At 45.7% G+C, this 26,602-nt stretch overlaps 2 protein-coding genes across 2 annotated transcripts in view; one reads left to right on the forward strand and one right to left on the reverse strand.

The window, feature by feature from the left end:
* Nucleotides 1–1,133: 1,133 nt before the first annotated feature.
* On the forward strand, nucleotides 1,134–6,123 carry OAZ2 (ornithine decarboxylase antizyme 2). The gene is given in 6 exon segments (XM_044660123.1): nucleotides 1,134–1,198; nucleotides 1,888–1,963; nucleotides 1,965–2,045; nucleotides 3,437–3,612; nucleotides 4,530–4,615; nucleotides 4,915–6,123. Coding segments are annotated over 6 exon segments (615 nt in total). The 3' UTR covers nucleotides 5,046–6,123.
* A 2,015-nt stretch (nucleotides 6,124–8,138) lies between these two features.
* The window catches only part of ZNF609 (zinc finger protein 609), a 191,657-nt gene continuing 173,193 nt past the window's right edge, over nucleotides 8,139–26,602 (reverse strand). Inside the window, exons 3-9 of the mRNA XM_044665349.1 lie at nucleotides 23,481–23,568; nucleotides 16,420–18,766; nucleotides 14,699–15,065; nucleotides 13,299–13,474; nucleotides 12,782–12,998; nucleotides 12,219–12,297; nucleotides 8,139–11,672 (exon numbers count right to left, since the gene is read on the reverse strand). Of these exons, the coding sequence (XP_044521284.1) occupies nucleotides 12,224–12,297; nucleotides 12,782–12,998; nucleotides 13,299–13,474; nucleotides 14,699–15,065; nucleotides 16,420–18,766; nucleotides 23,481–23,568 (3,269 nt within the window). The 3' untranslated portion in view covers nucleotides 8,139–11,672; nucleotides 12,219–12,223. The remainder of the gene's footprint in view (nucleotides 11,673–12,218; nucleotides 12,298–12,781; nucleotides 12,999–13,298; nucleotides 13,475–14,698; nucleotides 15,066–16,419; nucleotides 18,767–23,480; nucleotides 23,569–26,602) is intronic.

A 26,602-nucleotide genomic window follows, 5' to 3' on the forward strand; every position in this document is an offset into this window, starting at 1 on the left:
AGCTCTGCCCCTCTTCCCATGAATTGGTTATCATTTTCATGCTATAGTGTTTCCCCCAGAGGTTCCTGTATTTAGGAAGGTGGGTGTCAGGCATACAGGAGTACAGACAGACCTATGGTCAGGAGGCAGATATAGGAGAAACTTGGCTGACCTCTTAAGAAGTGCCTGGGCCAGAAGGCTGGAGCACTGTCTTTGAGGGAAGCTGCTGGCTACAGGAGTCAAACAACTGGCTGTGAAGAAGGCAGCCTGGCTGATTTCTGGGCCCATTTCACCCAGTCTTGACCAGTGATGGCGAACCTATGGCACGCGGTGCTGAAGATGGCATGCAGAGGGCCTTGTGCAGAGCTGCTCCCCTCCCCCTCTTCACCACACCTGACATTTTTTCCACACACCCCAACCCTCTGCCAGCGGCTCACAAGCAGCAGAGCTGGAGGGGAGCAGAGTGCTGGGACCACTCCCCTCCCCCTCTCTACACTTGAGGACTTTCCTCACTTCACCTGCCCAGCAGCCCAATGGGAGCACTTCCTTTCCTGTGTGGAGGAAGGGGAAAGGGAAGGGGGGGGGGCACGCCCAGGGCAGCACTTTAAAAGGTTCACCATCACTGGTTTAGACTATCCTCTTCATGCCATTAAGAGATACTGGTAGCCCGAGAGTGGGGGAGTGTTTCATAAAAGTTGAAGACAGGATCTTCCAGTCCTTTTCTGTCTTTGATAAGCCTGTAAACTGGCAGCCTAGAGTATTCCTTCCTTCCTATTTAGCCACCCTTAATTCCCATTAAATTTGGGATTTATGCTTATGCAGCCACTTCATCACAATAACCCTGTGAGGTAGGTAGTGTCTTTATTGATACCTTGTTCCAAGAAGGGGGAAATTGAAACTTGGTACCAACCATGGGTCACTCAGCTTGTAAATTATGGAGCCAGGATTTGAACCCAGCTCTCCTGATCTCAAGTTTCCAAAGTTTTCATTAGATTGAACTTTCTTTTAAACTAACCATTTGTCTGTATATGTTCTTCATCTTGAGCTTTATTATACTGTATCCTCTACTTACCCATCCCCCACAGTACCACCATAGCCATCCTTCATTCCACTGTTGTTACCAACTTTTCACCTAGAATTTGGTAGAGGAGAACATGCAAATCCAGAGCCCTGTGGAAAACACTGGGGAAGCCCCAAAGCACCATGCCCAGTGCACCGGGTAGAGCAGCCCAACTCTTAGTTTTGATTTGGCTTTTGGTCTTCTGAATGATTGGGGGGGTGGGGTGGGGCAAGAGATTTCTCCTTTTTCTTACCTCATGTTTCTCTCGCTTTGGATGAGGAGGCTGGAAACTTGGGGATATGGCTTCTGTTCATGTTTTCTCTCATGATCCCATATTCCTCTCAACTCCAGCTGGGAGCTGACTAATAGTGTTTGTGGTCTATGTTGGGTAATAACACTTGGCAGGTGGGGGGATTATAGTCCCTTCTTTCTCAGGCATGTTGGGCCTGCCTTCTTCAGTTCTGTCTCTGCCATGCAAAATCTAAGATCGAGTTCCTCTTGAAAGCTGGCTGCCCATTTGAGAAATCTATTTGTAGATGTTTGTTTATCGGAGATGTGAACTCTTCTGGTCAGGCATCTCCAGCCAGCCTCCCTTGGCTGTGTTCCAGGCTTTCCTGGGGCCTCCCTTCTTCTCCACAGGAAGGTTGCCTTCCTCAAGTCTACGCCCCCCAGAGAAAACGGAAGTAGGTCTGGCATTCAGAGGTGAAGCAATGAAGACTTAGCAATGGCAAAGTTTGACTTAAAGTTTTAAGTATGAGAGCATTATTTTCAGGGGCTGAATAATAGGTCAGGGTGTCAAATTAATCTTCGAGCTAACCTTATTTCTCTCCACGTTTTTTCTCTTACAGTAATATTTTACCTTTGAGTAATTGTCCCCAGCTTCAGTGCTGCAGGCACATTGTTCCAGGGCCTCTGTGGTGCTCCTGATGCCCCTCACCCACTGTCGAAGATCCCCGGTGGGCGAGGGGGCGGCAGGGATCCTTCTCTCTCAGCTCTAATATATAAGGTAAGGGAGTCCATGGGAAATGAGTTGGGAGGGCCACTTTACACTCTGCTGTGCTCTTGTTATGGTGTCAACAAGATTATAAATTCTTTGGAGGGCTGGAACCACATCTACCAAGTTTGTTTTTTTACATTCCCTACAACTCAATTTTGAGTGACTGAGCTTTCTTCTCTGGTTTGGGGAGGAGAGTGAGGACTGCTAATCTTTGAGCAGAACCCTTGGGATAGTCTCTGAATGAAAGACTAAAAGAACCAGAACTTGAGAAAGGCAAGGAAGATGTTAACCCTCTCGTGATAGCTGGGAGCCAGGTTGAATATGTTGGCTATCATAGAGGAGGTAGGAATATTGATCCTCAGGCTAGGGAGGCTTTATGTTGGGACAGCCCAGTGGTAAGTTCTTTAAAAGGCTATTAACTGGGCTCTCTTTAAAGGCTTTTTCCAGCCTTGTTCACCTTCAAATCCTATATCTGCTGTGCTCAGTAAGAAGCCTATTGCTCAATGCCATCTTTCCAGTGTTTATTAGCCACACTTTAGAAATTGAATATCACAGAGTTGGTGAAGTATGGGTGTGATTCCTTCTAGGAACATACCCACCTGCTTTTCCTAACAAAAATCTAAGGCTGCATTAGCAATCAGAAAGGCTGTATAAGGCCCTCGATAAGCCAAATGGACTACAGGCCAACCAATACTGAAACAAATCTAGGGGAACCTTCTAGTTTTCCTTGGCATTTTGATGTTTCCATTGTGAAGTGAGGAGCTGATTGATAGTGGCATCTGTACTTCATGGCCCTTTTAATTTCCTGGGCTTAGATACCTAACCTACTTTGGTATCCTCCCATCTTTGAGTTTCATATATCACTGATTGAAGCCTGGGGCTTTATTTGGCTACTTTCTGAGCCTGGGATTAGAAGATTGAAAGGTATGCTCATCTGGGGCAGCCTAGGTGATAGCATGGTTCTTAAGAACCCTTGGAAGAGCTTTATCATAAGATCATCTCTTTAGCAGTCTGATGGATCCGAGGCCCCAGTATCCTGTGAACCTCAGATCAGGAGTCTTGAGAACACTGTGCAAGAGGACCAATCAAGGCAGCACAATATTACTGATCTGTGGTGCCCCAGACCTACTCCAGCCCCATTTTCCTGCTACGGAGGCTCCCTCAAAGGTTTCTAGCTTCCTCTCCAGTGCGAAGCAGATGGCTGGACTGAATGACTGAACAACATCTTAATTTGGATTGTGTATAGTTCTTTTAAACTAACCTTTCAGCTGTTTGTTTTAATCTTTAAGAATAAATAAAGATGACTTCCCTGTAAATATTTCCTGTAGAAGGTAGAGGGAGGGATGCCGTGTCCCTGAGATGCTGACTACCCTTATCTTCTTTCCTCATATTCCTACTAGGACGAGAAGCTCACTGTGACCCAGGACCTCCCAGTGCACGATGGGAAGCCTCACGTTGTCCACTTCCAGTATGAGGTCACTGAGGTGAAGGTCTCTTCCTGGGATGCAGTCCTGTCCAGCCAGAGCCTGTTTGTGGAAATCCCAGATGGGTTATTAGCTGATGGGAGCAAAGAAGGGTAAGGAGCGAGTGGCTCTCCTGCTGCTCCTTGGAAGTGATGCTGTGGATTAGGTGGGCATTTGCTGTCCAAGGGAAGCCTGAGTGTCTGCGGTTAGCTCTCTTCCTCCCCTATTGGGCTTCCCAAACCTTTGCTGTCTGTGTTATTTCAGAATAGATTGTCTAGTCAGAAACATAGGCCTTGTTGCAGGTTATAAAGGAGGTTCTTACCACATTAACCAAATCCCCTAGTGAGCTGTCCAGTGATGTTGATAAGTTAGCGGCATTGCTCAGAAAGATCCAGGGGCCTGGAGGGAGCTAGGGTAGTTACAATTTCCTGCAATGTCCAAGTTGTTCATGACAATCTAGGAAATAGCTTTTCTGCACAGTCCTTGCTTCTTTAAGAAAGGCCTTTGCAGGGGTCCTGGTGGCCTGAGATCATCCTCTCAAGAGGCTCAAGCTATGTCTGTTGAACTCCATCTCCAGAGGTGCCAATTTTACTTCAAAATGAAGGACTCTTTATCAACAAAGATTCAATCAAGTCTTTGCTTATAACTAGCAGCTGACATCTAGTGCTTTCAAGTCTCCAAAGCACTTACTAGTCTTAATTTCAGTTGAGCCTCACAACAACTGTGAGGTAGGTTACTATTCCTATTTTAAAGATGAGAAAACTGAGGCTCATTCATATCATTCATGAATGTCTTCAGAGGTGGGATTTGAACCTGGGCCTCCCTTCCTGACTCCCATCCAGCACTTTATTCTTACTACTGTGCAACATAAGTTGAAGGTAAGCTTCCCAAGTGAGAATCCCCGGGGGCCTTAAAACAGTAGCCCTTCAAGTCTAGACCCTCCAGAGCTTATCAGGAAAGGCCTTAGCGGGTGCTAGGAGACAGGTGCCTTTGGCCAAGACTAGTACCCTGTGGGCATCTTCCCCTGCAGATTGTTAGCACTGCTGGAGTTTGCTGAAGAGAAGATGAAAGTGAACTATGTCTTCATCTGCTTCAGGAAGGGCCGGGAGGACAGAGGTGAGTGGTCCCAAAGACCTAGTTTCCCAGTGGGGTGTAGCAGGGAAAGGGGGGTCCGAGCAGGTGCTAGCCAGGTCATGGTTCTGGTTGTTCTTGGGCAGCCCTAGAAACCATAGTGAAAAAGACCTGGGGATCCGAGTGTGCCATAGTGGGAAGCCATGATGAGTACTGCTGTGTTCTGTACATTTTTTTTCCCAGTCTTCCTTTGGAATGGATCGGGGGTGGGGGTAGGGTGGGGTGCGTGGGAAGGCTCCCATTCTCTATCCCTCACTGGGGCCCTCCTTGCTCCATTCCTGCAGCTCCACTTTTGAAGACCTTCAGCTTTCTGGGCTTTGAGATTGTGCGTCCAGGCCATCCTTGTGTCCCCTCGAGGCCAGACGTGATGTTCATGGTTTACCCCCTGGACCAGAACTCATCTGACGAGGACTAGATGCAATGGAGGAGGCCACTTGGACCAGGAGCCACAGCAGGGGACATGGGGAGGTTAGGCAGCCCTGGGGTGGAGGGGGCTCCACGCTGCTGCCAGGGGAAGGACGCTGTAGGGCTCAGGGTGAGGGTCTCCTAATTGTGTTCTCGGAGTTGACTCGTTGAAATGTGTTTTCCATAAAGAACAGTATAAACATATTATCCACATGTAATCACCAATAGTAAATGAAGATGTTTATGAACTGGCATTAGAAGCTTTTTAAACTGCGTTGTGTGGTGTGCCCCAGCCTAGGGGAGAGCATTGCCTACTGCACGTAGCAAGGGGCTGTCCAGGCACAGGGGCGAGCCACATGGAGGGCTGGCTGGTGGGCATCACTGTAAGGCTCTATCTAGTTCCCCTGCTTTGGTCTTTCTTGTTTTAAAGATTCGTGTATCTTTTTCTTTGCTCTTAGCCCATCACTTTGGGGGCCCCTTGGGGGTGGCCTCCCGATATATCCCTTGAGATGTAGCTTTTTTTTTTTTTTTTTTTTTTGGACACTTCATTACAGCCCCCCTCTCCATAGGTATATACATTTTGTCTTGGAGTAAGCAACACCAGTGTATGGTTTGGCCCTTCTTTACAGCTTAGTGCCCTCCTGGCTTAGTCTGTTCAGTGTTAGCACTGCATTCAATAAAGGGGCATTCGAGTTCCCTCCTGCCACGTGGACTTTTCTTTAGGGCTCAGGCTCCTCGGCTCAGTTCTTCTGCCAGCCCCAGGGGTTTCCTTCCTAGGCTTAGAGAGCTAAGAAAGCAACTCGAGGCTTGGGAGTCGGGGCTGGGTGATACTTGGGATGAAGTGATGGACTTCTCTGCCCCTCCCCCCATCCCCCAGGAGGGCAGGAAGAAGGGTGCAAGCGGCAGAGAAGTGGCCTGCATCCTGGTTTTCACTGAATAGCTTGTTCATGAGGAAGAGGGGAGGGAGGGAGCCAGCAAGCCGGGAGCTGTCTGACCCATCCAAGCTAGTGAACTGGGTTGGTCCTTTTGGGGAGGGGGGTTGGCAAGAGTGTGTTGTGTTACTGTGTCAATAAACTGGTTTAAAGTTGTGTTTGCTTTGTCCCTCTTTCCCCTGCCAGTGTGACCTGTTACTGATGGTGGCTCTTTGAAACAATGAAGAGCCTCTCTCCGGGTGGGAGGAGAAGTGCACAAAACAGTAACAGTTCTGCAAGGGCTGGCCACCTGTCCTTACAGCCTGGGGTCTCTGGGGTCCCATTTCTGCTTGCCAGGCCCCAGGGACGAAGGGTCTAGAACAGATTCCTAGTGACACTCTGGAGAGACCCATGTACACACTGCAGCTCCGGCACAACTTGATGTGACCCTGTGGGAAATGGCTCGCAACACCTGGCTTGCTAGGCCTGTGGGGATTACTGCCTAACTTAAGCATTAGCTTTTAAGCAACACCCATTACAGCTAGAGAGCTTAAAAAAAAGCAAGGGGGTGGGGGGAGCGGCTCCAAATGGTCACAAAGTAGGCCTCCTTATCTCCCCTTTTTTTCCATCTCCTGGGATTCCTGGTTTTCCCCACAGTATTCCCAAGAACAGGATGAACATTCTCCCTCATCTCCTGGAACTTGTTAGGAATCTATGAGGCCTCGCTTGCAACTGATACACTTGGCTTTGATAATGGCCGCCTCACCTGATATTTCTCCATTCTCATCTAACCTGTTTTTTGGGCCTGATGCTCATTATCTGGAAATGGCAACAATAGCTGCCCAGAAGTACACTGCCAGAGCAGGAGTGGCCTTGAAGCCCCAGAGCTGCTTGGAATGAGCAAATTCACCCAAAGAACCCCGAGGGCAGTGGCTAAAGGGTGGGCACTCCCAAGAGCCTAAGGAGGAAGAGAGTTGAATGTTGCCAAGACCAAGGACAGGAGAAAGGAAAGAGGCTATAATGCAGGAATAAGGAAAATGGAGCTAGGGGAAGGGAGAAGTCAGTAACAAGAAGAGGGATAGGCAAGGGGTTGTAGCAGGGACCAAATCCTGGGTCCACTCCTTGCCCAGGCAGAGGCAGAAGTGGCGGGGGGGAGAGGAGGGTTCCCAGGTTATTCTCAGAAGTCTGCTGCCCTCTCCTGGTGGCTCCTCAGAGTCAGGCCTATATTTGGAACTTTGTACACTAGGTAAGGCAATCCTTTTGAGGCAAGAATGGGGAACTTTTGTTTTTTCCCCCTGTGAGGGCCACTGACTCCAAAAAAAGAAACAACCAAGAGCCACACTTTTAAATAAGCAACTTTTGAGATTTTTTTTCCCCCTCCCTGGAGGAAGATGACACAAAACTCGCAGGATTTTAAAATCATAACAGGGTCATAAAACTTTTATTTGATATTTTAAAAAATTAACTTCAGTTCTCTCATCATGGTCAACTGGGGGGCAAGGGAGAAAGCTAAATAGAAAGCCGAGAGAGGTAAAACTCCAAGGTTTTAGAAAGCTCACTTGAGAGTGGGCCACTGCCCCATCGGTGGCTTTAAGAGTTGACTATTCCCAACCTTCTTGTGTTCATGGTATACCTGAGACACTGTTCTGAGACTTCTATAAGCAGGGAAGTTGTAATTTGGGCTGCAGTGTTCACACAGTCACCCTATCTGGTGCTATCTGGATTGAGGAAGTGTCAGTAGACAGAGTTCCTTCTTCAATCCCCCAAAGTTCAGAAGCCTAAATTTTGGATAGGTTTGTATAGACCAAACTGTAGCTCTAGGCCAGCCATGCCACCAGCTCTAGCCTAAACCCATCTCTATTGTCACAACCTTAGAGTCGGGATGTACCCAAATACTCAAATGCCTCACAGCACCTTGGGAATTGGGGTCTACAAATTAAAAAAAGAAGAGGTTGTGAAGGTCAGAGAAAATTTGGGGGTAGGAAAAGGTAAGCATCAGCACCAACCCACCCAAACATAGAAGTGTATATGTGGTGACGTGGTCTGGGGAACACTACTAGTAGCTGAGTGCAGCTCTGTGGCACACACTTGGGAGAAATAACCAGCAGCCCTCACAGGTTTGTGATTGTCTCTTAAAAAGATTTATTTTCTCTTCTTGCCTGAATGTACAAAGGCAAAAAGAGTACAGTTTGTATATATATATATATATTTATATATATATAAAAAACAAGGAACTTGGTAATGTACACTTTACAGAAGGGAAGAATCAGGAAGACTGAAATCAAACCCAACAGAGCAACTCCAATGGAACAAGCTATAAACAGCAACACTGCCCCCTCCTTGCCAGGCCCAACCTGTTCCCAAAGGGTCGAGTACCAGGGCAAGGAGCAGGGCTGGGGAAAGGAGTTGAGTAAAGGGGCCTGAGGGGGGGGGGGGGGGGGGTTCATCCTGGGAGAGCCCCCTGGCTACAGGCTTAGCAGAAGGTCTCTGGTTCCCCCAGTGCCACCACAAATAGCAAGGTAAGCCCTGTTGGGGGGGGGAGGGGGTCTTGCTCATTGCCTAGTCAAGTCAAACTCTGAGAGGCTTTAGAGCAGCTCGTGGGGCCTAGGGCTGGAGAGGGCAGTGCAGCAGTTGACATGGAGTATTCCCTTCTCAGAGCTTGCAGGATATGGCCTCAATTCCCTCTGCAAGCTCCCCAGTGGCCTCCCTCACTTTATCATGGGAGTGGGAGAAGAGGCCTAGACTCTCTGGTGCATTCTCACACTCCCTTTGTATGTTACTTTTATCTTGGTACTAACTAGGTGTGTTGCAGAGCTGGGACATAAGGATAAGAAGAAAGAAAGAGACGAACCTCAAATTATAGCCCTATTCATTCCACATGGGAATCAGTGCTGCCCTCAGCTTGCTAGCTGGCTAGGGATGGGCTTCAGGCCTTGTTAAAACCTTTCCCCCTTTCTTCACAGCTTCTCAAAGCTTTCAAGCCTTCTTTCAGAGGGGAGCTCTGATAAACAGTTCTTTGCAGTTCTGTGTAAAGAACTTGGCTTGCTCTGGCCTGAGCTCCTGGCAGCAAGCCTCTCCCCCCGCCCCAGGTTCCCCCCAAAGTGGAATTCTCTCACTCTAGTCTCTCAAATCTTAAGAATGGTCTGGTTCCCTCAATGGTCCCAATTGTGCCTGGAAGTCCTGAGGCCTGAGGTAGGAGTGCAAATCCTCCACTTAATATTTTTCTTCAACTCCATCTCCAAGTTAGCAGCCTTGTACCTGCTATCACAGTGTGATTGGCAGGCTAGGGAGAGAAGCTTGGGCCTGGCAAAGGGCCAGGGGTCTGGGAATGGGAAGAAGCAGGTTGCTTTTGCTGCCATCTTCTCTTGTGAGCCCTTCCTCCCTGATGCTGGGGGAAGGTCTTGGATATAGGGATCAAAGAGCCAAACATTAGTTGAAGAATAAAGAAAAGAGAAAAAGCTGTTCCCTTCTGAAGAACCCCGAGCCCATCCTGTCCCACCAGCTATCTCGTCTCTATGTTACAGAGAGAGACAGATGGAGCAAGAGTTTGGGGCCATCCATGCCCGCCCAATGGGAAAGAAAACTACCCCAAACAATTTCCAAACAATTCCTCTTTACAGTATGTACAGAGCACGCCGCAGGCCGGCGCCACAGATACAAAACACACAACAATATTTAAAAACAAACAGGAACAGTGAGATGGGCCACTGGCTCAGCCCCACAGCAGCCTGGGAAGTTACAATGCAGACTAGGCCCCAGAATGAGCTCTTGAGTGGTGGCTGGTCTCAGGGGAGGGGACTTGGACCCAAGTCCAGTAGCCTCCTCAAAGGGAAGTCACTGCTCCAAGCACAGCCTATTGGGAGCAGTATAAAGGAGGGAGAATAATTAGGGGAAGGGGGTAACTGCTTGATGGCCTGCAATGAGGTCTGAAAACAGCAGCTTTGCAGAAGAAGGCTTCGTACCCAACCAGGGCAAAGAGAGAGGCGTGGATCCTCAAAGAGGAAAGCCCTGTAGGTTGACTGTCCCATCTTTTCTACCTCCAGGGATCCCCACAATTCTTAGAAAACCACCTCAGCCAGGTATTGTGCTTGCCCCAACAACCTTGCTACCCTATGAGTTGAAGCCAGGTTCCTATTACTCAACTGCTTCCTTCTGGACACAAAAAGCTTTCTTCTATCCAGCCTGGCCTGGCCTCTCTCCCAGAGGTCCAAGGGGAAGGGAGAAAGAAGAAATAACCCCAAAGTCCCCTCAAAGAACCTAGGGGTTGAACTCAAGAGGCTGATCTCTGGATTCATAGAGGTCCTCTGAGCACTGCTACCCTGCCCTCTGAGGCCCACATCTTCCAGGGGCAAGGCAACAGGCTCGATGCTGGCTTGAGTTCCCCATCAAATGGGGAAGGGGAGAATCTCAGATCTTTGAAACCTCTCTTCTTAAGGGCCTACCAGTCCAACAAACCTCCCCTAGCCGGCAACCCCTATAAATAAGATGTGTGTTACATATAAACACAGCTTCTATTGGCACACATGGAGGTTAGAGAGTTCTATAAAATCAAGTACACATGTTCAGAAAGAGACGAGGGCTGCATGTATGCATGGCCCTAAATAAGGAGGATACACAAATGGCTGACCATGGACAGCGTCTCCAAGATCTGCTGAGTTCTCCAGGGGCCACCTCCCTAGCACTACCCTACAAAGAAAAGGCAGGGTTCAGAGTTTCTAGCCCCCGAATGACCCCAGGTTTCCCACATCAGAACTAGGTGGTATTTTTCTCTGCCTGAGTCTCAAGAGTGGGAGGGAAAGAAGAGGCTGGAGAGGGACCCCCTGAAGAGAGGAAACGAAGGAGGGTAGAGAAGAAAGGAAAGGCTTCAAAGTCAAAAGGAAAAGGACTTGGGAGACAAACAGCAGGACCTAGGGAGGATGTGGGGAGAAGGCTCCATTTTATAGGCCCTGTTGGTACTCCAATTCCAGTTCCCAGCTCTCCCAGGGGGATCCAGTAGGTGGGCTCTGTGCTGGTGCTGGGGTTAAGGGTATAGAAACCTCAAAATAGAGAAGCCTCCCTCTTGGGTCCTCTGGGTGGGGGGGCTTGGGGGGGTTCCTGTACAGGGTGGGCTCTGAGTACAGGCACACACATATGTGCATAGGGAAGGGGGAGAAGGGATCTTCATTTCTGATGACTTTGTTTTCACAATCACAGAGAAAACAGCCCTAAAATTTCTTTCCTGAGATTCTAATTCCTCTGCTTGCTTCCAGGCCCTGGAGCCCCAGCTTCTGGGGAGATGAAGGGTCTGGTGGTGGTGGAGATGGGGGTGTGATTGCCGCGCTTTCTTCAGATCCCACCTGGCGTCTGGGTTGCGTCCCCTGAGGGTGACCTTGATGGGGTCTCTTGGTTGGAGAAGGAGCTCAGGAAATGGAGCAGTGACTTCCCTGGGCCTGAAGCAATGCCCCCAGATTACAATCAATGCCTTTACCCCTACTGGGACCACAACAGTCACTGTGGCCAAGAGAATAAATACTTTTGCTAAGTACCAGCTCTCCAGCTCCTGAGGAGGAGGGAGGGATGGGGAGTCCAGGGGTCTGGTAGAGAGGAGATTGCCAAGGATCTGCCTCCAGTCTCGATGAGAATGGCAAACAGGATGATCAACACCATTCAACTGATGTCTAATGGCACCTCCAGCACCTCCTCGGGTCACCGGCCTCGGAGCCCGCATTATCCCAGAGCTTCAAGTCCTGCCAGAGGAGACACGGATGTTCAGCGGTGTTCAGTCTGGCCAGCTCAAAGGCCACAAGGTGGCGTCCCAGGGAAAAAAAAACTCAGTTGGGAAGTGTTCTTTGTTGGTGTTTTAGGTTTCTTGAGGTGATTCCAGGGGTCAGGGGAAGGACTTACTGAAGGTTTCTGTTCTAAGACTTCTCCCATTTATTCAGACAAATTATCCTTAAGTCTTAGACATATATATATATATAAATAAAATCTGGAAGGGAGCTGAGAATTAACCCCCTCATTTTGCAGATGAGGAAAATAACCCAGAGGAACTGTGATTTATCTAGGATTATATGGATACAAAGTGAGGATTTGAATCCAGACCCTCTGATTTCAAATCCAACACTCTACTCCTACACATACAAACTTCTAGCTGTTTTCTCCCCCAGGAGTGAATGACTTAGTCAAGGCTTAATTGTATACAAACTAGCTTTTCTATTCTCACAGATTGTGAAGGACTAAATGGATCTAGTTCACTTTCCAGCCTTACCCCTCCCCCCCAAAGGAGTACCTACCATTCTCACCTCCGGGGGGGTGGGTAGAGTGAGGGAGTTGAGCCTTGCTGGCTGGCAACAATGGCTGTAGAAGAAAGACCTGGAGGAGGAGAAGGAGGGTATGTCACAGAGTAATCTTCCTAAGGACTGTTAACTCCTCCCTCCCTTCCCGTTGCAGGGCCCTATGATATCTCTTGCACCAGCTGTGGTGGTTGATGGAAATGAGGCTCACCAGTCAGGGAGTCTGTTTATCTCGTTTAAAAAGGAAGGCCCTGTTCTTTGGGAGTTTGGGCCTAACTTCCAAGAGCTTCAGGAGAGAAGCAAATGCCCCCCATTTATCTTTGAAAAAAGCCGAGATATCATCTCATTAAATGTTCTCCTTTTACATTTTGGGGAAAAGAAGGTTGAAAGATGACATACCTTACAGAAGGTCACACATAGGCTACCAGTAATAGAGATGAAAACTCATGTGGATGAGCTCACTTCTTGTCTAGGGAAAGTGACCTTGCTGGCAAGGCCCCTCCGGTGGGCTGTGATTTTAGTAGTATATATAAAAAGGGGAAGTGGGGGGTGCTGAGGCTCACCTGCTGCATAGGGCAGGTTATACTGTGCAGGGAGGAGTGAGTACCCTAAGTGGTGGTGGTGGTGATGTGTAGACATCAGGCGCTGAGAGGGAGAGGTTCGAGGCCGGTCTACACTCCTCTCACTCCCGCTGGTTCCCCCAACACTGCTACAGCCTCCGCCACTCCCTACCACACCACAGCCCCCTCGATCTCTCTCCTGAGAAGCCTTCTCACTTATCTGGAAGGGAAAACAAACAACAAAGCTCCTAAGTGAAAGTCAGAGACCCAGACCCAGACCCACCCACACCCAGAGATAGCAGTGGGAAATGTAGTAGATGCCAAAGCCACTAGAGAGTTTTGGCTGAATTCAATCACGTTGGTTCCCACTTATACCTCAAAGCTTCAGGAAGTCCTAGAACAAAGGAGATGTCCCTGGTGGGATCAATGTCAAACCAATCAACTTTGTAGCCCAAATCCTCTTTCCTCTGTGGGGCTAGGTCTGTGTGGCTCTGCCAACTCCACCAAAGCTCTTACTTACTGTGGGAGACTTGCTCTTGTAGTGGCTGGCATGCTGCTGCAAGATGTCCAGGGCCTTGGACTCTGAGCTGGACTTGCAGCTCACACTGGGGCTGGCTCTTGCCTTGTCAGCATCTTCACCCCCTGAGACCTTGCTACCATATGGGGAGAAGGAATAGCTGGAGGGCAAATAGGAACCTAGGACAGGAGGAAAAAGTTATGAGGCAGAGGGGACCTTTTGGGTGAGGCTGGATCCCTGGGCATCAGCTTCACTGGATCTGATTGAAATAATATTCAGCAGATAGTACCATATTCCAATGGCCATCACTGGGTTGTCCCCTATGCCCTTGTAGGAACCCCTTGGAAGAGGGATACAACCTTCAAGAGCTCCTCAATAAAATTAGCTTAGCTAAAACTTAAAACATCACTGGGAGGTCAATGCTGACACAATTCTAAAAGGAAAGGGACACTGGCCCCAAAGAGATATTTCATCTGCTTTCTCTTTGAGGGACCTTCTCCATATCTGGCTTGACCCTCCCCACTAGACTCACTCCAAGAACTCTTGGAAAAGGGTTAGGGATTGAAAAAGAAAGATTATTTCTAAGTTTGTCTTGAAATGTCTTAATCCTGAATGACTCTGGTGGGTCATCAAGAACAAACTATGGGGTGGGGAGCAAGGGAGGGTGATGGCTCTTTTCTGAAAGCTTCATAAGCATTTCCCATGACAAGGGCCTAGAGTGCCTGGAATCATTAAGCAATAAGCTATAGATAAGTCAACAAGCATTAACAAAGGGTTTACTTTCTGTCTGATGCTCTTCCTATCTCTTAGTTCCACAAATTTTGGAGCCACCTGACTGGACTGAGACTCCACAGTGTTTCCTGCTTCTTCTGAATGTCTCCAACACTGGGGGCTTTTAGACTACACTACACAGGATCACCCTTAATTATGTATATTGATTCGGATTATATATTTAATCCAAGTGTGTACACTTTGGTTCTCTAAGAACTGAGACTGTTTTTCACTTCTTTTGAAGTACCTAGTGCCCAGTTCTGAGCATGCTGTAGGAGCTGAAAACCAATGCTTCCCAAAGTGAAATACAGAACTCTGCCTGGTTTTGAGAGAAAAAGTGGTTGTGATAGAGATGTTTCTGTTCAGTCATTGATGGGGCCTAAATAAATGGCAACTGGGCAATTGAGGAGTAGTAGTGAGTAGTTGCCCTTGGTGGTCATCAGGACATTCTGGCTGGAGAGCATTGACAACTAGTTCTAGGTAAGGGGTTGACAGCTGGCACATAGAAGCACCTTACAAGGAAGATACCTTTTTGAATGAGATGCCATCTGAACCATCCCTGACCAAGAACTGGTCAGGTAAATACAATTTTAACTATGTACTTTTATTTCCCTGATGCTCTGATATCCTACCTGGGTAGTTCTGCATCATGACGGCAGGCATGCCCCGGTAGCTGGGATGGTTTGGGTCATAGGATTGGCTGTAGGAGTAGCCGTGCATATAGGGAATATAAGACTGATGCTGGGTGAGAGGGGAGGACACAGGCACATGGACGCTGGGACGGGGCTCCTTGCCCCCAAGACGGGCCTCTTCAGAGGGGGGCAGTTTACAATCTCCACTTGTGCTCTCTTTCCCGTCCTCCTTGGGGACAGAGTCCTTACTCCGACTTCTTTCCTCCTTCAACTTTCGGTCCCGCTCCTCCTTCCACCGCTCATCTTCTGACTTGATATCTGAGTACTTGGCAGGATAAACATATGTCCACATTCGAGGTTCTGTCTCCTGCAACAACCAGGGTTCAGGGATTGAATGGAGTGAGGGAGAAAAAAACCTGATTCAGGTCAGAGTGGAGACACCAGGACAGAGCAGGAACCAGATTATGGGGAGTGAGGCTACATTGGCTTTTAAGGTTCTCCCCAGGCAACTTAACCCAGACCCTCCCACTTTATTCTTATGTAGGAGACAAAGATAAAAGAAAAGAAACAAAGGTTAAAAACAAACAAACAGAAAAAGAAAAGAGACCAGATCACTAGGTTAAACTAAGAAAAAGAGACAATTTAGAAAACCACCTTCTGAAGACAGGGGGTGACCCTTTAAAAGGCATTCTGGGGCAGTCAGCCCTTACCTTTTTTTCAAGAAGAGGGATATGGAAAGAGGGAGAGCAGCAAACATAAAAGTATTCATCTAGGGCAGTGATGGTGAACCTATGGCATACCATATGGCATGCCAAAGATGGTACACAGTATATTCTCTGTGGGCACCCCCCCCATTCATTACTAGAAAGGTAAAGGGGCGCAGGCAGAGCTGCTCCCCTCCCCCTCTCTCCCAGGTGCCCGATAACATTTTCTGACCAAGCAGCCCACTAGGAGCACTTCCTCCTTCCTCAGTGTGTGGGGGTGGGGCATGGCATGAGGTCTCTAAAAGGACTGCCATCACTGACTCCATGGCAAGGCAAGTTCTCAGTCCCAATTTGTCCCTCCCTCCCCATTCTTTTCTTAGCAGTGCTTCTCAATAGAGAATGGAAGACTATCACCAGCCCATTTCACAGGAGCTGAGAGGCCAAATTCCCAAGAATAAAAACCTTTCAAACAGGTATGATGACAGTTTAGTATAGAAGAAAGAACATTAGACTACTAGCAGTCAGGCATGAGAGTCTAAGAACTGCTGTTAAACTACTAATATGACCATGGGCATATCATTGCCTGTCTGAGCACCACAGAATGGAGATGGATGGGATCTCAGAGATCCTCGAGTCCAGGGCCCTCCATTGATAGATGAAGAAACAAACCAAGGCTCAGACAAGGAAAGTGAGTTATCCAAGGTCTTGTAGTTAGCTAGTGGCAAAACCAAAGGCTATGCTCTTTCTTCTCTCTCATCCTGCCTCTAATAGAAATCAGAGCTACACCTTAGTTAGTTCCCTAGGTGTTAAGGAGTCTCAGAAGAGGTGAGTAACAGTGTTTTCAAAGTACTGAGTACTACCTGAAAGTGCATAGTGGATCTAGAAGTCTCACCAACCTCTCTTGAGACACTAATTCTTGCCATTTTTATACAAGAGGAAAATGAACATTGGGGCAGGATGAGTATGGAAAGGAAGGACGGAGAAGCCATCAAAGAAAGAAGAGTCCCAGCAAGTTACCTGTCGGTACCACAGCACGGGGTCCACGTCCGTCTGCCGGCCACACTCGGCAGCCGCTTTGGAGTCAGAGGCCTCTTTGCCCAGGTGGCTGGCCTCGCTCAGTTTCACCTTGAGTCCCTCAGCTGCCTGACCAGGGAGCTTGGAGGAGTCCTCCAGCTTGGGGATGATGACAGACTTGGCAGGGTCAGCCCCTGGCTCTTTGGCCTTACCAGGCCCTGACTTCACGAGGTCTGTCAGGCTTGGGGCTTTGGTGAGTGTCGGTGGAACGGATGGCTTCTGTTTCCACTCCTCCTTGAGAGCAGCCTCCCGCTCCTTCAGGCTCAGCTCCACCTTCTTCTCCAGCCCCCGCTGCTGCTGCTGCTGCTCTAAGCTCTGTCGCTTCTGCTGTTCTTCGTACTGCTGGCGGTAAGCTGTGTTGGTGCTGAGGAGGTGGGTGTGATAGCTCTGATCACTGTAGCCATAGGGAGGAACATAGGCGTACTGGTTATAGTACAGTGACTGCATGTACATGTTAGGGCGCTGCTGAATGACGGAAGGCTGCTGACTAGAACTGCTTAGCTCTGGCTTCTTGTCCTCACAACCCTCGTTCTTGACTTTTGCCTCAGTGTTCTCAGGTTCCTCATCCTTCTTCACCTTCAGTGACTGGCTCTCCACTCCAGTCTGACTGCTGGGGTTCAGTGTCCCGGGGCTGGACTGAGGGTAGCCTGGAGAGTAGTAGGTCTCAAAGCCTTGGTAATAGGGGGAGTCTTTGCTCTGGGGCTGAGGGGGGAAAAGAGTTTTCTTAGCCCCTTCTTTGACTAACTGGTCGGGGTCTTTTGATTTGACACTGTCTACCTTGCCTTCCCCATCCTCTCCAGCATCTGAGATGTCAGAGTATGCAGGACTGTTGTTTTTAACAGAACCAGCCTCTGCTCCATTCTGAGTGACGACATGCAGGGGGGTCATGGGCTGGGCAGGAGTTGTGCTATCTAATCGACTGCTGCTGCCAATGGAAGGACTAGGGGCATTATCTGTAAAGCTGTAGATCTTGTCTGCCTCAGCTTTGATGCTGGCCAGCCGGCTCTGGTGGGGGTCTGAGGAGCCATTAAGGAGCCCCTCGCTTTTGGTCCGATCATCACTGGATGACTCCCTGAATGGGCTCTTGCCTTCTTCGGCTCGGCAAACTTTCCCAGGGGTCAGGGGATTTTCAAGTTCCTTCAACTCTTTCTTCTTTTTTTCTTTCTTCTTCTTGTCCTTGGCTGGAGTCAGGGCAGGGTTGACAGTGAAAGGCTCTCCCATCACAGTAGGCTTGGGCTGAATAGGTTTAAGCTGTGGGCTATTGGGCATGGCCTGGACGACTGTAGTAGTCAAACCAGAAGAAGAACCTGGGCTGGCCGCTGTGAAGGTGGCAGTCTGGAAGGTGTAGATCTGTTGAGGGGGAATGGCAGGGGCAATGGGCCGGGCTGACTTTAAACTCTTGGAAGGAATCTTTTCAGGTTTTGAACTAGAAGATTTTTTAGATTTGTCCTTGTCCAAACATCTCTTCTCCAATGAATCAAAGCCATCATTGCTTGTCTCATCCACTACTGAGGGACCATCCTCAGAGCCATCATTGGACAGGGCCCCAGGGTCTGTGTCCCCTTCCCCGCCCAGTTTCTTCTTACAGAGGCCCTTTGTGCTGAATTTGCTTGAAGGAGAGGGGCTATGGGGTTCCACCAGTCGGACTTTTGGGGTGGCTGAGCGGGCAGGGGAGAGGGAGCCTTTCTGGGAGACTGAGGCACCATTACAGCTCCCAAGGTCTGTGTGCAGGGAAGGTTCCTCCCCATATTCACTGTCTCCATCAGCTTCTGGCTTGCTGTCATCATCTGTGTGTGCATGGGCCTGATGGTACTTTAGTCCATTGATGTGCTTGTATTTCTTGTTGCAGTTTGGGTGGGGGCAGTCAATGAGGACTGGGGAGGGGCAATTTCTATCTAAGATGGCAGGTTCTACCTTGACCCCAGGAAGAGGTCCAGTGGCTGAGCCCATGGAATTGGTTCGGACTCTCTTGCTCCCTTTTGAGTCCTCAGAGCTAGAGTTCAGCTCCATGTCAGAAAGGGGTTTATTTTTTCGCTTATTTGCAGAGGAAGGACTGGCCTTGACATCCTCAGTGGTAGTGGTTGGGGGAGGGCGGTGCTCTGAGGAATTCTGGCTGCCCCGTCGGCCTTTGCTGTTAGCCCCTGCCCGAGTCTTGCTGCTGTTGCTGGTCCCTTTGCTGTCAGAAGCTGTAGCTGTCTCATTTACGGGTGTGTTGCTGTTGGGACGCATGCGCTTACCTCTGCCTCGGCCATTGCGCATCTCCAGGTCGCTGGTGGGGGAGTCACAGAACCTAAGTAGTAGCAGTAACAAGACAGTAATAATAACAGAAATAATAACTAGCATTTATATAGGTACCTACTATGTGCCAGACACTGTACTAAAGAATACTTTGCAAATATCCTCTCATTTGATCTTTACAAAAACTTGAGTGTTACTGTGATTCCCATTTTCCAGATGAGGAAAGGGAAATAAACAGAGTTTAAGTGAGTTGCCCAAGGCCACATAGTTAGAAAATGTGTAAGGCTAGGTCTGAGCTTCCCGAGTTCCCTTTAGCCTCCAAATCCCAACTAAGTAAATGTTTCTGGTTAGGAAGAGAAAGTCAGTGTGACTGCTGCTCCAGGGGGAGCTTTGGCTCTTGGCTGGGTGACACCAGACCAAATAAACAAGGTTTGGCCCACAAACAAACCTCCCTACTTTCTTCTCTATGGAAGCCTTCACCCTCACCACATGGCACCAGTTGAGATCACTGTTCTTAGTGCTGGTTTATAGTACACTACTAAGCTTTGAAAACCTAGGTGGTTATCAACGATCCCTTAATAAATATATCTAAAGTCCCAGAGATTTACTGGCTAACCATGACCACAATGTCATCATCATCACTTGCACTTATGTAGTATCTACTATGTGCCAGGCACTGTGCTAAAGCACTATACAAATATCTCATTCAAGAGGCAGCTAAGTAGCAGGGTGGGGAGAGTGCCAGGTCTGGAGTTGGGAGGACTTGGGAGTCAAGTCTAGCCTCGTATTTCCTATCTGTGTGACTCTGGGCAAGTCACACCTCACCCTACCCCCCAAAAATGATCACATTTGATCCTCACAACTCAGGGAGGCTGATGCTATTCTATTAGGATCCCCAATTTTCAGCAGAGGAAACTGAGCCAAGCAGTAGTTAAGTACCTTGCTCAAGGAAACAAAATTGGTCAATGTCTGAGGCAGGATTTGAACTCAGATCTTTCCAACTCTAGCCCCAGTGTTCTCTATTTTGTACCACCTGGCAGCCTGTACATTCCCCAAACCATACTATGAAGTATCCAAGGAAACCCTGAGCAAGGAGGTTGAGCTATGTCTATGTACTTGAAAATTTCTATTCAGGATGGTCCCCCTTCTTAGACTGATCAATCCCATAATAGTTCTTCAAGGTACTCTGAACATTGCCTATGATTAAGAACTCAAGTGGGGTTTAACTTATTGACTTGAAGTGTTTGGGTTTTCCCGGAAAGTGTTTTCTGGAGTGCTGTTATGACCTTTCTTTCCAGATCTAAAAGGACAGGAAACTTGTGTCTTTCTGCACTGTTTCAGCTCTAACAATTTTCTTGAAAATGACACAGCCTGAATCAAAGCAGCAAATTTCTATCTGCTGAACTAATAGTCTATTAGCAGCTTCCAATATCTAATTTCTCAGAGAACTGAGAAAGATGTTCAAAGCTACCTCACCAAGGGCTGAAGAAACCTTTCAAATAGTTCCCTTTGGGGAATATTATTGTATGTTGCGCAGAAAACAGAGTTAGGTAGAATCTAAGTGCACCTAAACCAAGGCACCAACATCAATGAACTGGTTAAGAGGTATCTTCTACTGAAATAGGTCTCAAGGCACCCAAATGACTCTTCTCGTATACAGGGGGAATGTAAGAGGCACTGGGGTTTCAGTCTATTTCTCCCTGTCTACAATGCCCCAGTGAGATAGGAGACAAAGTCTTCATCTCAATGAATAGCTCATGTTATTCAAGTACTATTTACTACATACAGACTACACCGGTATACAGTAGGAATAGTCAGCATGAAAAAGGGGGAGATTTCCCTGGCTTCTAATTCTTGAAAATTTAAAAATATAATATATTTAGGTTTTCCCCTCTTTCTTTTAACCCTTACCTTCTGCCTTAGTATCAATTCTAAGACAGGAAAGCAGCAAGAGCTAAGCAGCTGGGGTTAAGTGACTTGCTGAGGGTCACACATTAGAAGTGTCTGTGGCCAGTTTTGAACCCAGGTTCTCTCAATTCTAAGATTGGCTAGCACCTACTGTGCTACTTAGATGCCCCTCTATTTAGTTTTAAAATAGTTGTTGAATGCTTTGTTGTAGGAGGATTACAATATTTCTGTATTATAAGTTGTCATATTTTGGTTTTTTTAAAAAATAAATTTCAATTCAGCATGGATTTATTAAGGGCCTCTGTGCTCTGTACTAGGGAAACCAAAGATAAAAGGAAAATAGTTCCCTGCCTTCAAAGATCTTACATTCTATTAGAGGGCATATGTTACTTTTTTGGCCAATTCAAAATACTTTATTTATTTAATAGTTAATTTCCACATAAGCTTTCCAAAGTTATATGACTCGTATCATCTCCCTCTCCCTCCCAGAGTTGAAAAGCAATTCAATCTGGGTTATATGCGAAACAGGCATATATTACTTCTACTCATAGTACCAATATAATTTATTTCACTTTTATTCTTTTATGTTTGCTTCAGAGAATACATATTAAATTCTAAAAAGCAACATGCAGACCTATTCCTATGGAATATCCAATTCTTCTAGTCACCATTAAACAGGGGAGGGAAGGCAACCTTCTCCAGCTAAAGACTATGATAAAGAAGATATGGAATCTCAATAATCAGTGAAAGTTAAGCACCAGTGTATGATATCTGCACTGTTGCCTAGTCACCACATGGGCAATGAGAGGAAGCTAGGCTTTCATGAAGGTATAAAGAATATGGGCCAGATAAGTCACAAAGAACAAGGTATAGAAAAGGGTAGATATTTTGTGAGTGTTCAACTCTAGTCCTCAGTTGGAGAGTCAGCTTTAATCTTTTTTAAAAATTCAATTTTATTTTCAACTCTGAATTCTCTCCCTCCCAATCAGCCCCCACAAAGAAAACCTAAACTCATTACAAATATATATAATCAAACAAAACAAATTCCGGTATTATCCATATCAAAGGAAAAAAAGCCTCAATCTTTACTCTGAGTTTACTACTGAAGGTGGGGGACATGTGTCATCCTGAGTCCATTGGAACTGTGATTGATCATTATGCTGATCAAGGTTCAGAAATCTTTCAAAGATGTTTGTTTTGACGATATTACTATTACTGTATAAAACTATTATCTCTGTTCTGCTCGCTTGACTCTGCATCAGTTCATAGTTATTTTCCCAGGTCTCTCTGAAACCACCACGCCCTCCCACCCATCATTTTTTATAGCACACAGACACAATATTTCATCACCTTCATATACTATTACAGTGGTTCCCAAACTTTTTTGGCCTACCGCCCCCTTCCAGAAAAGTATTACTTAGCCCCCTGGAAATTAATTTTTTTTATATTTTAATAGCAATTAATAGGAAAGATAAATGCACCTGTGGCCATCACCGTTCTCCTGGATTGCTGCAGCACCCACTAGGGGGCGGAAGTACCCACTTTGGGAATCAGTGATATAACACATTCAGCTATTACTCACCTGACAGGTACACTCTTGGTTTGCAATTCTTTGCCATTATGAAAATAAGTTGCTATAAATATTTTTGTACATATGAGTCCTGTTCTTCTTCCTTTGATCTCTTTGGGGTATATAGACTTAGTAATGGTATTTTGGATCAAAGGGTATATGCAGTTCAATAGTTTTTTGGACATAATTATCATCACCTTTCCAAAATGGCTGGACCAGTTTATAGCTCCAACAGTGCATTAATATACCTGTTTTCCCACAGTCCCTTCAGCACTTCTCATTTTCCTTTTTTTGTTAATTTAACATTCTGATAGGTATAAGATGGTTCTTCAGAACTCTTTTAACTATTGGTGACTCAGAACATTTTTTCCCCATATAGCTATTGAGAGTTTTAGATTACTTTCTCTGAAAACTGTTTAATGCTATCTTGAATAGTTATCATCTGAGCAAAATAATGGTTATTCTTATAAATTTGATTCAGTTCTCTATATATCTTGGAAATTACTCTTATTAGAGAAATTTGCTGAAAAGACCCACCCCACCTCTCTTCTAATTTTAGCTGCACTGAAAAACCTTTTTAATTTTATGTAATCAAAATTGTCCATTTTAATTCTTGTGACCCTCTCTTGTTCAATCATGTACTCTTTCCCTATCCATTTGTCTAATGTCCAGGGTTCTTTAATTTATTTATTATGGCAACCTCTTTTATGCCTAAATCATATATCTATTTTGAGCTATCCTTAGTTAGATGTTGTTCTATACCCAGTTTCTGCCAGATTTCTTTCTAATTTTCCCAATAGTTTTTGTTGAATAGTGAGTTCTTGCTCCAACAGCTAGGATCTCTGGGTTTATCAAATATCAGGTTAGGGTATATAAAGGACTACTTTATCATTTGCTTCTGTATTTTGTATATTTTATTCACTGATTAGCCTCTCCATTTCCTACCCAGGACAGAATTGTTTCAATGATTATGGCTATGTAGAAGAGTTTGAGACTTGGTATAGATAATCCAAACACCCTCTTCCCCCTTTCCCCTATTAATTATCTTGACATTCTTCACCTTTTGTTCCTCTACATGAATCTTCTTATTTTTTGTAAGCTCTCTATATAAAGTAATTCTTTGGTAGCCTGATTGGTGTGTCAGTGAATAAATTAATTTGGGTAGTATTATCATTTTTATTGGCTTGGCCTACTTACAAGCAATGAATATTTTTCTAATTATTTAGATTTGTCTTTATTTGTATAAAATTGGACTTGAATTCTAATAGAAAGCGAAAAGAAAGCTCACCTGGGGGGGGCCCAATCATGACGTGTGCAGTCAAGAAGGGTGCCCACGTAGGTCTTGTTCCTCCATGTCACATTTACCACCAACATTCCTGAAATACAAAGAAAACTTAGGAATGGGTGCTGATGCCAACCTTCCAATTATTAAGGGAATGGGATCCATCTCAGTAGCATCCTGGATCTTGGGGCTCATATAGTAGGCTATGATCATTTAGACTGGTCTGGGGCTTGTGATACATATTTAAAAGAAACACAAGTTAGAACATTTTGGCAAACATATGGGCTACATGAAGGCAAGGATTTTAGCTGATGAGAAGCAGCCTGGGCCAAATGAACTGAAGAGTCAAAGAGTTCTAGCTCTGCTATTTATTAGCTGTGTAACACTCGGCAAGTTATTTATCCTCTTGGAGTATCAATTTCCACATCTGAAAAAAGGAATAATACTACTTTGTACCTGTTTCAGGATGGTTGTGAGGATCAAATGAGATAATGTATTGTGAAAATTTACTTCCTTTTGGCAAAGACACTTAACATTAAAAACTTATCCTGAATTAGAAAATTATGGAATTAGACTTTTAGCCTGCCTTTGCCACTGGCTGTTAAGATAGAGTACTTAAAAGCCTTCTTTGCACAACGAGAGGGGATAGTACTCCCTATGCCAAACAGAGGGGAAGACTGGAAAGAGAGCACTTTGTGGAAGTGAATAGAACTAAAGAGAACAACTAGAAGGACCTCCCCCCCCCAAATATGAAAGGGGCATGGAAGTCCAAGACCACAAAATATTAGGGTTCTAAGATGAGGAAACAAGGCACATCCCTTTAATAATATGGCCTTGTCCCTGGGAAAGGATACATGTAACTCTTTCTGGGATGAACCTTTAGGCTGCTTTCACTAAATAAGGATAGGATAAGGAATTCAAGAAAATATTCTCTGAACAGGAATTCTTAATCACTAAAGATACTATGGTGGAATGGAATTTTGGCTTAATCACTTAACAATCACCTCTTTTTATGAATACCTAGAACCTTCATTCCCAGATGGAACAGGGGCTCTAAAATGTTGAAAGGACTTCTGTACCAAAGGGACTAAAATAAAACTTTTTCTCAGGTCTCTTCAGGCACTACCTCCCCCAAGAAAGCAATTACACTAAATAATTTCTAGCCATTAGCAGAGTGAACTCAAGTGGATGTTTCCTCCCAGAGATAGGCTGCTCTGATTACTGCATAACTAATTTGACTAGGAGCAAAGTCCATGGAGTTGAATGTATTTATCTGAGCAAGGTAAGACTCTGAGATAGGCATCTCATTTACAAGGGCAGACAAGTGCAGCTGCAAAGAGAACAGGCACACAATTAGAAGATGAATGTGACTCCTAGCCCTGAACAGCTGGGAGTGAACACATGTTTATAAATCTGGGTGTTTCTCCTAGTGAAATCTGCAAACCAGAGAAATAATGAATGAATGGAAAAGGAGATCAAGGCCAGAGTGTGCTGATGGGGGGAAAAGGGAGGAGGGGAAAATCTAATATGGATAGACAGGTTTGGGTGGCTTGTTTAAACAACTTTTTTTCTGATCTGTAAATCTCTTGAGTTCAGGCAACAAGGAGAAGTATGGAAAGAAAAAAGGATCGGAAAATGATTACTGGACAGATAAGCTAAAATATATTTCTTTTGTATACAGCGCTAATGCTTTAAGAACTCTGAAAAGCTTGGTGTGGTAGACCTCCCTTCTGATGAAATTGTTAAAGTTTGTCTTGGCCACTGGGTCCTTCTGTTACTCCTCTAAGGAGTCTAATTCCTTCATGTTGTTTTTTTAAAAAAATCTCTCTCTAGCAAATCCTGTTTTTAGAAAATGATGTGAAAGATATATATGTGGAACAAAAATTTACACTGAGGGTTAGAGGGGAGAGAAGATAGTATTTGGGGCAGCATTGGTGAAGACATGGCAAGTGTACCCAGGCACCTCGGAGTGGGGGGTGTGGGGTGTGCTCCATTCCCCTTTTTTCCCAGAGCCCAAGGGCATTTTATGCATGCACCACCCTTCTGTCCAGCCTCTCAAAGTGAGCACTTCCCCACCTCTGCTTTCTGGGGTAATGAGGGAGGATCATAGGCAGCTTGAAGTTGCAGTGTGGGCATGTGAACTTGAAAACCTTTGCCAATGGTGGTATAAGGGATACCTCAGAAATCCCTCCTCCCCACTGTTTAGCAATAAAGTTCTTCACAGGAAGTGTCTCTCTGTCTCTCTCTGTCTCTCTCTGTCTCTCTCTCTCTCTCTCTCTCTCTCTCTCTCTCTCTCTCTCTCTCTCTCTCTCTCTCTCNATGTACTATGTGCTAGAGATCTCTATAGATGTATTAGGATACACTTATTCATTATCATGTAGGAATTAAATATGTTCAATATAAGTGAATTTTCTAGATAACTATAAACTTTTTACTCCTTTAATGCACACAACTGAATGGGATGTTGCCTAGCTCATAATACATGCATGTGTTTGTTGTATGTATACATGTATATATGTATGTGTATATACACACACATAGAAATGATAAGTATTATAAGTGGATAAATAAGCTGGGCATAGACTTGAACAGGGGAAGAAGAGTGGGCTGGATGTCACTTCAGAAAATGTTTATTACTTTCAATGACACAAATCCCAATCTTTTTAACAACATTTTCCCAGTAATGTTATATGACTGCTGATCATGCAACACTGTAATCACCATGAAAATTCAAAATCTTAGACTCTATAAGGGAATAGAGATATGGATGACAGGCTTATTAGCTTGTTATTAAATACTACTAATGATGATTTGGGTGAAAATGGCTTAAGAGCTAGGCTAGTCATTTGTAAAGAAGCAAGGGATAAAAACATGGGCAGCCTTGAGATCCATGAAATTTTTAAAGTTCCAGAGGAAAATCCTGGTGTACTGCACAAATCTTTTAACGGAGGACTCATTGGAGGAAATGGACAAGAATCCATCAAAAGGATGGAAAAAAATATGAATTGTGATCCTCACCAATGAAAAGAATTAACAGATTCAATGAAGTATTGGTATATTCCTTTCTAAATGCCAAAACTTAAAAAAAAAAAAATTCATCTACTCTGGATACATTTTTCTAAAATATA

The sequence above is a fragment of the Gracilinanus agilis genome, chromosome 2, assembly GCF_016433145.1.
Source record: "Gracilinanus agilis isolate LMUSP501 chromosome 2, AgileGrace, whole genome shotgun sequence".
In the NCBI taxonomy this organism is placed as follows: domain Eukaryota; kingdom Metazoa; phylum Chordata; class Mammalia; order Didelphimorphia; family Didelphidae; genus Gracilinanus; species Gracilinanus agilis.